A 14,834-nucleotide genomic window follows, 5' to 3' on the forward strand; every position below is an offset into this window, starting at 1 on the left:
CCTTCCTTGGAGGCCTTCAAGACCCACCTAGACAGGTTCCTATGCGACCTGATCTAGGTGACCCTGCTTCTGCAGGGGGGTTGGACCAGATGATCTCTAAAGGTCCCTTCCAACCCCTGCCATTCTGTGATTCTATGGTCACAAGCCCATTTCCCTGTAAACCACTTCCAATAATGACAAAAAAGAAGGAAGAGGTAGATGCATCTAGTCTAGCCCATGGTGATAAAGACAGACTTGATTATTTAGCTATTTGTGGAGCACCTCTTCCTGGAGGTATTTGAGCCTGTTACATCTTTTTTTAGGCTATTTCTCATCAGAATGTGTCCCATAAGAAAAGGGACTTGCTCAAATTTGTGCAGGTGGTGTATACCAGAATAAACTCCTGGCCACCAGCCCCGAGCAGCTTCTGAGCCCATTAGACTTTTCTTCTGCTCTGTGGCATTTAAAGGAAAAACTAATTTCTAGTTCCCTAGGACCTGAGTAGAGGAACACAGACAATGCAGTATAGCAAAACAGTAGCCGGCACTTCTAGCATTCGGTAGGCTGGAATCTGATCCCTTTAGTAGAATTGGAGAAGTCAGGCTGAAAATACTGCTACTCCCTCTGTGGATTGCCACAGAAGAACATGTCAAATCTAAAAATAGCAACAGTCTCCAGCAGAAATATAGTAAAAAAGAATGGCCTGTTTCCTCCCTCATATTTCAGAGTATCTCTGAAACACCATGTGCCTTTGTTGTGTGTGTTTCCTGGCCTAAGAGGAATGGGACTGAAGACAGACACGTCTTCTGTTGAACATAGGCTTTTGAGAAGGTAGAAATTGGTGCCTAAAAAGACTTATTTCAGGGCAGATTTCTCTTTCCCTTGCTGGGATGAAACACACTTGGACATAGATCAGCCCTGTGCCTGATCAAAATACACTCTTTAAACACTGCTTGCAATAAGTGGAGCCGCCTGAATGTTCAGCTGATTCCATTGTTCATGCCAGGGTAAAAAGGACAAACAGGAGGAAGAGCATGTCAACTATTTTTTCACTCCAAGACCACCCAGCTTTGGTTATAAGCATTACTTCTACATCCTGTGGTAGCAGCTCCAGCATTAAGAACTAATGAATAAACTATGTGCTTTTGACTCCGATTTTCAAGCTTTTCTTTTGTTAAAATCAACCTGCTCTTATAAAAGGTGAAATTGCATTTGGTGCTGCTGAACCTGGCAGCGACAGCAGTCTCTCAGATATCAGAATCATAGAATGGTAGGGTTGGAAGGGACCTTTAGAGATCATCTAGTCCAACCCCCCTGCAGAAGCAGGGTCACCTAGGAACATGTCCAGGTGGGTCTTGAAGACCTCCAAGCAAGGAGCCTCCACAGCACCTCTCGGGGGTTGTACCACCTTATGGCCAGTTAAAGTTTTGCCCCTTAAGTGAAGCTGAATCAGTGTTTATCAAAAAAAGGTGCTTTACACAACTCAGAACATCTTCTGTTAAACCTCTACACAGGTTGTCATGAGCAGGATGTGGCTCATGACAGAAATGCAGAGACTCCTTGGCAGCTAGTGGGCAAAACCCACCGAGGAGTGCATGAAGCAAAACCCTTGCCCATTGCCCTGAGTTACTGTGATTGCCACCATCTGAGTAACTGACAACAAACCCCAAGATGATCTCCTCCTTTTTGCTGCAACACATAATTTTTTAAGGACAGGGGCAATGCTATCAGAGTACAAAAGACTTTCAAAGTGACTGTGTTTTAATTGTTGAGGACAGATTTTTAAGACAGCACGTTAATGAAAAAGTGTTTATTCAATTTCTTTTTTAAAGCAAGGTTTATTTGAGAGAAAACAAAGAGAAGCAAACACAGTTTAGTCAACACAGGTTTCTAATTAAATTTGTGCATTAGCTGCTCTCTAATAAAAAAGTATATTAAGTCAGGGCTTGAAGGGTTCTGGAGCATCCCCTAAAGCTCTGCGGCTGACCAGGCTTAGCGCTTAGACCAAACATGTTTCTACAAAACAAGAACTTTTAACTCTTTGGAAGGTATATTCAAGGTTTTTATTTCTCATTCTATCTTCAGTAGCCGTAAAATAACAAAGTCCCGAATCAACACGTTTCAAGTCTTGGGGGGACACTTCAGTTTTGACAAAGCCAGTGTCTAACACGAGAAATATTCTGAAAGAACTATTCCAGACCAACTGTGTGGAACCCAGTTCACTCATTAGCAAACCACCACGTGGCTTTTACATCATGTGTTGCAAAATGAGAGTGTGTGACAGCACCACTAATGAGATGAGCACCACACAAGGCAGCTCTGTCAGATTTTACTTAACCTGAGAGGACAGAAACAGACTCATCTACTTTCTGAGCCCATGCTCCTGGCCAGCACTTGTTTTTTTACTGGCTCCTTCCCTTCTGCAGTTCTTTCCCCAACATTATACTCCCTTGTGCTCTAGTTTAAGTTTCACTCATCCATCCATCCCTGAAGTCATTTGCTCTTATATTTTTGGTTTAAATGAGTTTGTAGGCTTGGACCTTAAACTAAAGGGTTAAGGGCTTTTTTGTTCATTCAACTTCCAGGTCACTCAGACACAATTGAAAGAAATTCAGACTTAAGTGCTATGTTTTTTTGTTTTTCAAGTGTAAAATTACAGTCTCCTCAAGCACAGCAGTTGGTAGGAAGCTGATGTGGGTCCACACTGTAATGGAGAAATATCACTCCATGCACATTCATACAAAAATAGTTCCCTCACTCGTATTTCAAAACATCTCTGCAAACATTTAAAGATCCAAGTCTTACACAGATCCTGTTTTTCCTTAAAAACCACGTAACCTCCTTGCCTTGTGATTGATGAGGTTTGAAAAGAAGTCACACACAAAATATCTCCCCGTCTGCTGGTAGTTTTTTCCCTCTACTCCCATCTCCAATACCCCTGGCCCCGTTTCCTACCACTTCAAAAGGATCATCTCTGCACCGATGGTGAGCAGGGCATGAGCAGGAGCTCCTTTAGCCCAGGAGCCTACACTTAGGGTAGTGAGTCCCGGCTCACAAAGGTGGGAGCCCCAACCAACTAATTCTTTGGCATAGAAACTAATTGCAAGAATACAGCCAACCGCTTTTCCTCACCTGAACCAACTGTTTAGTGTCACAAGCATCACTTCCTCACTATCCAACACCCACAGACAAGATATTCCAGCAGAATGCTCTAGTGCCAACAGTCCCTAAATCCTGCTGGGAGCAACCGCCCCAAAACACATGAGCACAAACCTGCTACTCTTGTTTACATGAATTAGGGCTCAGACAATGTAAGATTTCTTTCTAGACATCATGAAGAAGAGAGGCTGACTGCTGGTTTAAGGAATCACAGAATCACGGAATGGTGGGGGTAGGAGGGGACTTCTAAAGATCAGCCAGTCCAACCCCCTGCCAAAGCAAGTCCACTTAGATCATGTCACATAGGAACGTGTCCACATAGGTTTGGAAACCTCCAGGGAAGGAGCCTCCACATCCTCCCCCTGGGCAGTTTGTGCCAGGGCTCCCTCACAGGAAAGTTTTCCCTTGTGTTTAAAGTGGAACTTCTTGTGTTCCAGGATATGTCTGTTACCCATAGTCTTGGACATAAGCTGGAACACAACAAGTTCCACTTGAACACATGGAAAAAACTTCCTTTAACTAAAGATGTTTCTGTCCCCGCTGCATCCAGGCTCCTGGATTTGGTTGCTTCCCCATCAGCAACAACTGGTGTTTTGGTCAGTGCATTCCTGATAGTGATAAGGGATATAAAAGCAAGTGTCTTAGCTCAAGCCCACCGCAGTTCATGGGTGACCCGTCTGGAAGACAGAGACATGGAAAAGGAAGAAGAGAGAAGGTGGGTTAGTGGTGGGTGGGAGGCCCAGGGTGGTGCTGGCAGCGCTGGGCCTGACCCCTCCAAGGGCCTGCTCCAGGCCCTGGAGGTGCTGTGGGTTGAGGGGAGCTCACACATCACTCGAGGTAAAATACCTAAATGCAAATACCCAATTTACTTCCACAGGAGCTTCTGTAGGTGGTGTTACCAAACCATAGTGCCCTCTGTAGTCCAAGACCTCTTAAATGCCTTCGGTCCCCCGCCTTAGCTTAAAAACATCCTTTTTAAAAAAGGGAAAAAAACCCCCATCCTAGTTCAGCTGTCAGTACCCACCTAAACGGGAGCAGGCCATGGAGGGCACTAACAGTATCAGTACAGCACTCACTTTAAATGGATCTGTTCGGGTAAGAATGAGACAGTATCAGAAACTTCATTCTCAGAAACTCAGACCCTGCACCCAGGTCCAACCCAGAAGCTATTTCCTAGATGTTTATGACATGGGATTTTGGTTTGGTACTTTTCCCTGTTAAATAGCAGGCTAGTAGAATGCTGTGTAGCTAAATAGCTGTACACTACTCTCAGTCTAAAGACTGCAATCAGTGCGGTGTCTATCATCAGGAATGTCAACACTGGAACTACAGAACTTGCACAACACAAAACTCTTCTAAAAAACCAACAGCTGTGAGGTCTGTCGACAGTGACTGCAGTGGCAGGGTACATCTGCAAACGAGAGACTTCAGGTGAACTGTGGCTCCTCTCCAGAGGGGGTTCCCTGCCCTCTTCTCCCTTGCAGAAGATCCCTCCTACAATTCCCATGGCTGTCATCCCATCGGCAACTCCATCCAGGGAGGCCATGCAGCCTTTGGTAAGTAGAAGGTGGCATCAGGCTCTTCTAACGACTCTAATGATCTCTCCTAGAGTTAAAACGTAAGCGTTTGTTTTGGCTTTGTCATTCTCAGCCCGCACCTGTGATTTACTGACTTGGCATTATCAGTTTAGTCACTCAGGAAGGACAGAAAGCGAGAGGAGCGAACGGGCTCCGTTCCAATGGAAGCACGGGCCTTCAGAGGAAGGTATGCAGTGTAGCACCAGGTAACAAACCAAGGGCTGTGCCCAAGGGGAAATGCTGTTGCCTCTCAGCTTTTTCATCCGCACTCCTCGCTCGGTTGCAGGAACGTGCCCTCTGCGCTGACATTCAAGTGAACCGTCAAGGATTCCAGTTGGAATGGCTTAAGAGCAATCAAGTGTAGCGTTTCATGTAAAGCTTTACACGGCAAGACAAGCTTATAGGACAAAAAAAAAACCCCCAAGCCAGTCTCTCCCAAGATAAAGACTATTTTATATTACTGAAGGTAGGTCACAGCCAGTAATGAGAATCCAAAAAAGAAATATTTGGTACCACACAATCCAGCTGGCTCGTCCCATCCGAGTTAAAGCACAATCGTGCACGGAAACCGCCATCGGAGGTTCCTGGGTGCTGACAGCTCCCACCAAGGCATTCACCCTTTTGGTTACTCAGCCAACTGGACACGTGTCGTTTCTGTTAGCAGCATGGGGAGGGATCGCTCCAATCCCGGGCACTACCAGCGGCACCGCTTCCGAGGCTCGTTGGCGGCGTGGAAAAGAGAGAGACAGAGAGAAAGAGAGAGAGACAGAGGCAGCGAGAGTGCTGCCGGGTACAGTCAGCCAGAGCCTATGCCATCAACAGAGCACAACCACCGACTTGATCTGCAAGATCACAATCTCACTTCCCTTTCAGAAAGTGCCTTGTTTATTCAGTTTTTTAATGGTATGGCATAAGGACTCACGTATTTTATAGATAGATACCAAACTGGTATTATCAAAATAAACCATCTGTTTTTTATAAACCCACTATTTACAAAAAAACGGTTTCTGAAGGTTTTTTGTTTCATTTTTTTTAACAAAAATTAAAACTATACACCGATCTAAGTTACAGGAACAAAAATAACCTTTATAAGATCACATGTATAAAACAAGAAATGAAATGTGATTTTATTTAAGGCAATACTGGGCTACTTCACAAATCACCACCTCAAATATATACACTGCTCCACACTACTAATTTTCTATCACATTCACAACGGATTCTTTAATACCAAATATTGTTTTAAATCTCCAACGTAGCAAACTATTTTTATTCACATTTCCATCTTTTATTATGGAATCATAAATGCTTTGTATCCAATTAAAAGCAATGAAAAATGTAGCTATAAGAAAACTATTATATTTATGAGTTTAACTACATATGAATATCATCCATAGGTACTGGATGTTAAAATTTACAAAAACGAGGGCGTGTCAGTATGTTTAAACCTACGAAATGTGATCTTATCCAGCTCCTCTCCTGTAAATAAATGCTTTATGCAAAATAAACTGGATATGGCAGGCTTTGCTAGTTTTAGTTCAAAAGTTCTTAATTTAAAATGATCCGAGGACAGGTTTTAAAAACTTGCTCACTTAGTTACAAATTAAACTTCCGAATATAAATGTGTCATTTAATAGTTTAGACTTACAGACTGCTGGTGGCAGCAAATGATTTACAATAATAAATATATACAAAAAAAAAAAGAGAGAAATGTATCTACAAATAAAAGAGTACTGTTATACATGAGCAGTGACCTGGTGAAAGATACCAATCACAGACAACTCACAAAGGTTTTAGTTCATGGAAAGGACGATCCGAATAGAAAGTTGAGGTTTCGATCGAGTATTTACAAAACAGAAGCAAATGACTCTGTTCTTCAAGTCCCATAGGGATAAAAAACAAATAAGACATTTACATGACTCGGGTCATGTTTTTTGCTAGGTTAAATCACTTCAAAATAAAAAGAGCTCCACAGTTACTAGCATGCTTGATGGCTTCCTATTTGAAATAAACGTTATTACAGGTCACGGTTAAACACTTCAGGTTCTCAGTATTTCGTCTCGCCTTCCTCTGTACCCATAACAACCACTTTTGCAGCAGTAACCTCTGGATTCTCCTCCCAACGTCCTTTGAGCTTTCTCAAACTGACGACGGGTTTCATTTCCTGCAGCTGCTTCAGCACACGCTCAGCACAGTCTTTAAGAGCCTTGTCTAAAACGATCTTCACGTTCTCGCCGCCTGGAAGCCGCGATGGGTTGGCAAATGGCACGAGGGTTTCCGTTTCGGAGCACGACCAAGCGACGCTGTTACTTGCTACTACGGAGGGCTTCTCGTTAGCTTTGCGTGAGTTTGGATGGGATCCCTTTTTGGCTGTGCTGCTGTGGCAGTCTCTGTCGGTGTTTTTCTTTTGCTTCACAGCAGACTCTTCGAGGAACTTGAGGAACGACACTTCAAACCCCATCGGCTTAAAGGAGCTCCAGTCGAAGGCCGCGGGCTGCTCCTCGGCCGTCTGAATGGCGACAGCAGTCTCCTCCTCCCTGTGCACGCTGCTCCCGTCGGCGGGCGGCACCTCCTCGGTTTTTTCAGCTCTCCTCCTCTTATTCTGAGACACGTTTTTCTCCTTGTTCGCTCTTTTTAAGTTGTTTGATTTTTGCTTTTCTGAGGGGCAGGAGCTGGTCTCCTGCGAGTCACTATTTACACCGGAAGAGATTTTTGATGGATTTTCAGCAGTGGAACAATCCTCATTAATCAGTTTAGTAATGAAGAGTTCTGTCAGTTCATCCACTTCATCCTTCTCCCCTTTTTCAGCTTCCTTTTGCAGTAACGCAGACGTGCTGGAATCGTTATTGCTCACTACCACGCTCGGTTCGGGCTCTTTGACGTCGCTTTTTTTGTCAGTCTCCTCTTGCTCGCAAGAGGCTTCCTTTACTTGTGGGACAGCCTGCGTTTTAGACACGATCAGAAGATTCCTGTGTTGGGAAGTAAACGCTTTGGACAGCTTGTGACACTTGTAATGCCTTATTATGTTGCTTTCGCTCGTGACTACGGACGAGCAGCCCTTGATCATGCAGGGATACTGCGTTATGAACCTGCTCGTACACTCCGACAGGGCATCGTTCCTGGCCTTTATTGCATACACGTGCTTGCCACGTTTCAGTGAGTAAGCCTTGTTTTCTTGAACTTGGATTGCTTTTGAGTTTTTGTTCTCCAAGCTGACGTTTTTCTTCCGTTTTGTTTTCGCTGACATCCTGTTACCTTCCTTTCCCGACCTGTTTTTTAGTCCCCTCTGTTTCGACTTCAATGGTTTCTCCTGATTTGCTTTGCTTGAAATGTTTTCCTGACCTGGTGTCAGCCTCCTGGGTCTTATTAGATGATCTTTATGCTTGTCATTATGTTTGTTAAAAATGTGCCTCAGGAGGTTAGACCTAGTAGCATAAATACGGTCACAGCCTTCACAGTCACACTTGAACACGTTGTCATCTTCCACCTTGTTTGGCTTTATCTTGATACCGTGATCTGCCTCAAGGTGAACGATGTAGCTAAGATACGCTGTGAAAGAAGACTTACATTGGGATTGATCACAAGGAAACCTTCTCGCTTCCGGAGCCGATTTCATGTTTCCAATTTGCTCTGGGGTCATGTCATGAAGCTTCATGTAATGTTGTATCAAGCTGGTAACTTCCTGGAATATGCGAGAGCAGTCGCTCACCTCACACCTGAACTCCCTGACGGCCAGTTTGGTTTCCACCTCGTCGCGTTCCTCTTTGCCTGGCTCGTTCTCCTCCTCCACTTCGGCAGAGTAGGCAGGGAGGTCCGATTTGTGCACAGCTTGGTAGTGAAGGATCAGGTTCTGCTGGATGGTGAAGGCAGCGAAGCAGCCCTGATGGACGCAGCGGTATGGTCTGTAAGGGCTGTATCTAGTGGGAAACTCCAGGGTTTTTGTGACAGGCTTCCTCCGCTTCCGCTCCTCTTTCTCCTTCCTGTACTTCCTGACCTTGCGTGCTTTGGCTTGTGCCTGTGTACTATCAAGAGAGGCTGTGTTGTTGTGCTGCTCTGGTGGGACAGAAACGACTTGGGGAGGTTTTTCCAGTCTTTCAGGAATATTATTTTCCGGTAGAAGCTTTTCCAAGACTTTTACAGGCTCTACGACTTCCTTTATCTGAGGTTCTTTGACCGAGGGAGCTGCAGTTTTATTTTCTATCACTAGTGTCTGCACAGGTTTTATTTCAACTGGTCGTGGGGCCGTGTTTACAGTTTCGTTTTGCGATTTCCTGCCGTAAGGCCTTTTGATTTTTAACTTTACCATCTCCTCTGTGGTAAAATGGTGCACAAGCTGGCAGTGTGCTCGGAGATTGGAGTTTCTGGTGAATGTTTTCGGACAGGTAGGTACGACGCATTTGAACGGGGCGTACTTCAGCTGATGTTTCTTTATTTCCAGTATCATTTCTGCCGAGTACTGATGAATCTTGCCATAGTGTTTAAACAACGCGTCTTTCGTCATAGCACTGTAACTGCAGCCTGGGTCCTGGCATACAAAAGGTTTATTAACTTTATCACTAAACTGGATGTTACTTGCCTCTGGAGGTATCTGGATGATGGGTTTGTTTTCAGTCGACACCAGAGGAACTGCTGGTGCTGGTGCACCTGCTGGAGGACACTGGGCAACAGTCTCAGAGACCTGAACGGGTGAATCATTTTCTAGTTTCAGTTTTTGCAAGCCCTCCAAGATTTCCAATATCTGAGTGTCATCCTTCTGAGACGTCTCGGCCTGAGCAGAGCTGCTCTTGGCAGCCGGGACACTCGCCGCCTGCACAACAAACTGAGCGGGAGGAGGTATTTTTACGCCGTGTGTGGGATTTCCCAAAGAAGCCTGTGCACTGTTTGCTTGTGAGTTCTGTCCTGAAGCAGCAGCGACGCTATCCTGAATTTCAGTTTTCACCTCGAGTATCTGTGAATTCATAGCAGTTTTAATGATCTCCAGGGTTTTTTCAAGGTTCTGCATGACGCTGTCCTCGGAGATCTGCCCCTCTGCATTTGCCTGCACGCAGGAACTTACAGCCATCATCTGGGAATCCCCGTTCTCGGTTTTTACCGTTAAAGGAGGTAACGTTGTATGAGTCTCAAGGTTTGTTTTGAAGTTCTCTTTGATACTGGCCATAAACAACTGATTGTCAACATTATTGAGCTTCTGCGTGAGGTTTTCCACCACCCCTTGAGAGCCACAGTTTGCCAGCAAGTTGGACTGAAAACCTTCTCCCTGTATTTGTACGTTTCCCTCAGTGCTTTTGGTTACAAGTCCCATTGTTGTATTATTTACCGTTATTTTCTGCGATACATCGGGTGCAAGCAAAGGCGTGGTCGCTTTTCTCTTCCTCTTGGAAGCACTGGTTCCCTTCTTATTCAAGTTGCTTGATCCTGAATTCTTGGGGCTATTTATAACGGAAACTCGTGAACTGTTCCCTGCAAAGCTTTGCGCTGCTGCAACAGTATTAGAAAACGAGCTAGGACACATGCCATTTTCCATAGTCTTTAGCATTAAGTCCTCTGTTGCAAAAACAGGTAAACTCTTGCATTCGTTTACGGGAGGAATTTTGGCATTGAGGGTCCTGTTTTGGTCTGTTAGCAGGGCACTGGGATTACAGACTGTCTGCAGCAGAGGGGACGCGGTTGAGTTGGGGAGGACAGCTGCATTTATCTGAGTCGTACCAGTGACGCAACTGGTCGTGACCACGTGTGGAAGTACTTCCGTGTTATCAAAGCTACTCGGGATGCCTGCGGTTTCCAAGGCTTGCTTTATGATTTGATTCCCTTCCTCATTCCCACTGGTATTAAAGTTAGCCACGCTGTCCCGCGGAAACATGGTCTGCAGCAAGGCCGTGGGACGATTTTCAGCTGCGAGCAACTGGAGGAATGACGGATCCTTAAAGCACGTCTCTGGATTGAAGGTAGACTCCTGGGGTTGCTGCAAGTTCAATGAATTTGAGGAAAGAATCATACTGGCAAGCAAAGACTGCCCATTAGCCTGCAGAGCTTCAGCAGAAATTTCTGATCCTTCAAGAGGCTTACAGTACGACCTCTTAGACAAGTGACCACCAAGTGATCTAGGATTAGTGAATACTCTGAAGCACCTGCTACAGATAAATTTGCCATCCCTAATTATTGCTGGCCACTTTGCCCGCTTGTTATGTTTTGGTTTCCTTTCTTTCCCGTTTGGGCCCCGGCCACGATCTTTCTTCATCTTTTCTGAAGCTGGATTTTGAGAACTGGTTTCACTGAAATTATTTTCATTGCTCAATCGCGAGGGGAAGATTTGATCGACACTCTCCTCTTTTGGGAAAGCAGAACTACCGTTTCCTTCTAGTTGCGATGAAAAGTTACTTGTGTTATTTTCCAGCTGGGAGAAGACTGAACTTGGAGGATTCTCTGCCGACGAAGGAAAGAGAGACATTGGACCGTTTTCTGCAGGCAGAGGAAGAAAAGGATCTGAATTGCCATCAATGTTCAGAGGCATAACTGTTTTTGCCAGCTCGTCCAGCTGGGAAGGTAAGGTTGCACCAGACAGGTTTTCCATTTGTGAACATAAAACACTCTCGGGCTCGCTTTTAATACGAGTAGACAAACTTGGATTTATGACGCTCTCCACTATAGGCAACATAGGATTGGCCAGATTTTCTAGGTGGGTCGGGTAAAGTGTACTTGAGACGTGTTGCGCTTGGCTGGAACAAGTGGGATTCAGGTTAGGTTTGTTCTGTGCAGGAAAAGCAGCACCACTGAGGTTGCCCACTTGGGACGGCACAAGATACACGACCTTCCCATCGTTCGGCACGTTTTGCACGCTGCTGGACTTTCGTGGCTTCTTATTCTTCCGCTGCATTTTAAAAGCAGCATATTGGTCAGGGTGCGCTGCCTTCATGTGTTTGCCAATGCTCTGTGACGAGTTGTATGTTCGAGTACAGCCCTCAACCTGGCAACTGAATTTCTGAATCGGGGCTGCCGGTGAGGCAGCTGGAACTAAAGAGCTATTTACGTTAGGCTGTGAAGGAATAAACGTAATACTTTCTAAAGTTTTTAAAGGCAGGTTGTAAAGATTAGCTGCAGCTTTAATACTGTCTTCAATTTCAAGTTTGGAAATGGGTACGCCGTTTCGATATCCTGCCTGATTCTGCACGCTGAATGGATTTACAATGGTCACTTGTCTTTCTAAGCTTTTTGATTCGAGGGCTTCTGGTTTGAGTGTATCTGAGGTCACAGAAATGCTTTGAATACTCTGAGTCTGACTCAGACAGTCTTCATCCTTTCTCTCTTGGAAAACTGGAAGACGAGAGTCAACCGACGAGCACAACTGCTGGGCTCCAGGTTTAGTGGTATCTACTTTGCCAGCAGCAGCAGCCAATTTGCCTCTTTTTACAAAGCTATCTCGGATCTTCTGGTTCACAGTAGATATCTTCATGCTGCTTGCTGGAAGTGCCACTTCTGTCTTCACTGAACCCGCAGGAGGCTGCTTGGGACCAGCATCAGCCAAGGGATTGCCCTGCTGCAACACGCTCACCGACACGCTCACGCTTTCATTCCCTGTTGGCTCTGCTTTGATTTCATTCCACACAACGTTCGCTCCTTCGCTAAAACTACTTTGGTTGTCGGCTGGAGGAGATGTCAGTTCCTCTTTAACAGCAACTCCATTGGTACTTTCATTAGCGTTAGGAGGCTGGCTAAGATCTGGCTGATTAGTCTGGCTTTCAGGCTGTGGCACCATTTCGGGCTGCTTGTTGTGGTCCTCAACGTGCTTTTCCAGTTCGTTCTGAGAACGGTACAGCTTCCCGCAGCCTGGGACTTTGCAGGTGTAGGTATTATAGTGTTGTGCTTCATGGTCGTAGAGTAAATACGCTTCAGAAAACACCCTGCCACATTTAGGAAACATACACTTTGCTCTGAAGACTTGATGCTCTTTCCGATGCGTCAGCAGCTCGGCGTAACTGTTAAAACCAGCCTTACATTTCATCTGGATGCAGATGTAAGGTTTGCTGCCACAGTGCATTTGTAAGTGGTCGTTCAGGTGAGTAACACTCACAAAATGTCGCCTACAGTACTGGCAAATCACTTTTTTGCTTTGCATTTCGAGGAAACGTTTGGCTTCTTCGTTGTCTTTATGCCCTTTTGCGTGTGCTATTAGATTTTTGAAGTATTTAAAGCCTTTTTTACAAAATGTTACGGGGCAGGTGAATTCATTAACAGGGGGTGGCTTTTGAACTGGCACTATCTCTGGGATGTAAGGTTTATCTTTGTCATCGTTCTCATCATCTGAGCCATCGTTATCATTAAACACAATGAAGTCCGTTGAATAGAGACTGTTCTTCTTAATGGGTCGCTGCTCCTGTTTGGACACAGAATTAGTTTTCTGATTCTCATTGGCAGTTGCTATTTTAGGAGGCCTTCCCAGTCTTCTCAGCGGTTTCATAGCAGCCAGCCTCTCTTTGCTGGATTTTTTAACATGCAAAGTTACATGGGGAACAAAGTTTTCTTTAGAGTTAAAATTTTGGGCACAAATAGGGCAACTGTAAATCCCATCTTTATAATGTTTTTGTGCATGCCTGACTATTCTATGACCTAGGAATTCTTTGTCACATAACACACAATACTGCATATAAGCTTGCCAGTTTCTAAACCTAGCTGATATGAACCCCCTTTCTCTGAGTTTCTTAATTTCTCTCTTTTTCTGCTTTTCATCTCTGATACCCCTAAGAAGGCTTGTAGCTTCATCAAAAGTGCCAGCAAGCCCATTCACAGAAGTTTCTTTGTTCTCTTCTTGGCAATCGTCGACCTTCTCATAAACTTCGCTGTCGTTGAGTTCGTCTATCGATGACACGATGGATGCCTCCTCTCCCATAAGTGCCAGACACTGACGCTTGAGGGTTTTCCAGTCCCAGAATTCTGGATCAAAAGGCCACTGAGTTTTCAGTACAAGTAAGAGCTCACAGCGCAAAGAATTTGGTATTGGAAGATTCTCTTCATCATACTTCTGGTCAGGCTGATTATACAGCATTTCAACAGCATAATATGCATCCACAGTGGGTTCGAGAAGAAATTCACTCAGCTGACAAGCACGTTTCACCTCCAAGTCATCTGGAAGCAAGCAGGAGATAGTCTTGCAAATAGATATCTTGACATCTGTATTCTCACTGGATTCCAAGCGCAATGCTTTCACACACAGTTCAATGCAGGTTGCAAGGCCAGCACCATCGATCTGTAAAGCAAGGCTCGTTTTAGTAAATCAGCTTACCATAACTCTTGCTACATTTGTAAATAAAAGATGCCATTAATTCAACCCTGTCAGAAAAAATGCACCTGCAGTCTATAGTATTTCTTTCTACTCTAAGAAACGTGGTATTTGTTTTTAGACGTTGTTTCTTAAGTTGCAGGGTTTTTCTTCAGGCTACTAAAAAACCTGAAAGTTTACATACAACTAAACCACAAATCAACTGTATGTTCTGTCTGGTTTGATGACTTGAGGGCTGCATGTTAGAGGTGCTTGAACTTAGAGCAATATTGAGCCTTTTACATGACATAAAGCCTGCCAGCTGTGTCGGAGTTATGTCAGATGAGCTTCGATGGAGCATTAACACTGGGTAGAATTCAAATGGTGAAAAGTGCTACAGCTAAAGAAGCACATGATCTTCACAATGATCTATAATCTGGGAATCACTTCAGGTACAGAGGTTTATTTTTAAAGACTATGCCACTGCAAAATCAACTGGCCTCGACGGAACACATGGCTTCATTCCAATTGAAAGTGTTAAGTGAAGTTAAATGTTCCATCACTGAAGTGTTCCAAAGGTCATTTGGTCTTTTCTCATTTATATCCTCAGGCAACATAAATTCCATTTATGTCCCCTTTACAAGCCCTTTATGCTGCCAAGGATGTATGGAAAGGCTGTGGTATACATGAGAACAAAATCCACTACATTTATGAATGCACAAGTCTACTACCTGCGTGGGCTCCAATTTCTGACAGCAGTGAAATGATCCACAGCTCCCTTGGCAAAAATCAGAATGGCATGGAGCAGACAAAGCTCTTAATACCACAAACCTCCATGAAAGCTATTTTTCTCCTCCTCTCCAGCT

General features: G+C 44.6%; 1 protein-coding gene across 1 annotated transcript in view; it reads right to left on the reverse strand.

The window, feature by feature from the left end:
* Positions 1-1,793: 1,793 nt before the first annotated feature.
* ZNF292 (zinc finger protein 292) overlaps positions 1,794-14,834 on the reverse strand; it is a 58,392-nt gene continuing 45,351 nt past the window's right edge. Inside the window, exon 8 of the mRNA XM_061989440.1 lies at positions 1,794-13,956. Within this exon, the coding sequence (XP_061845424.1) occupies positions 6,763-13,956 (7,194 nt within the window). The 3' untranslated portion in view covers positions 1,794-6,762. The remainder of the gene's footprint in view (positions 13,957-14,834) is intronic.

Source organism: Colius striatus, chromosome 2 (assembly GCF_028858725.1).
Source record: "Colius striatus isolate bColStr4 chromosome 2, bColStr4.1.hap1, whole genome shotgun sequence".
Taxonomy (NCBI): Eukaryota; Metazoa; Chordata; class Aves; order Coliiformes; family Coliidae; genus Colius; species Colius striatus.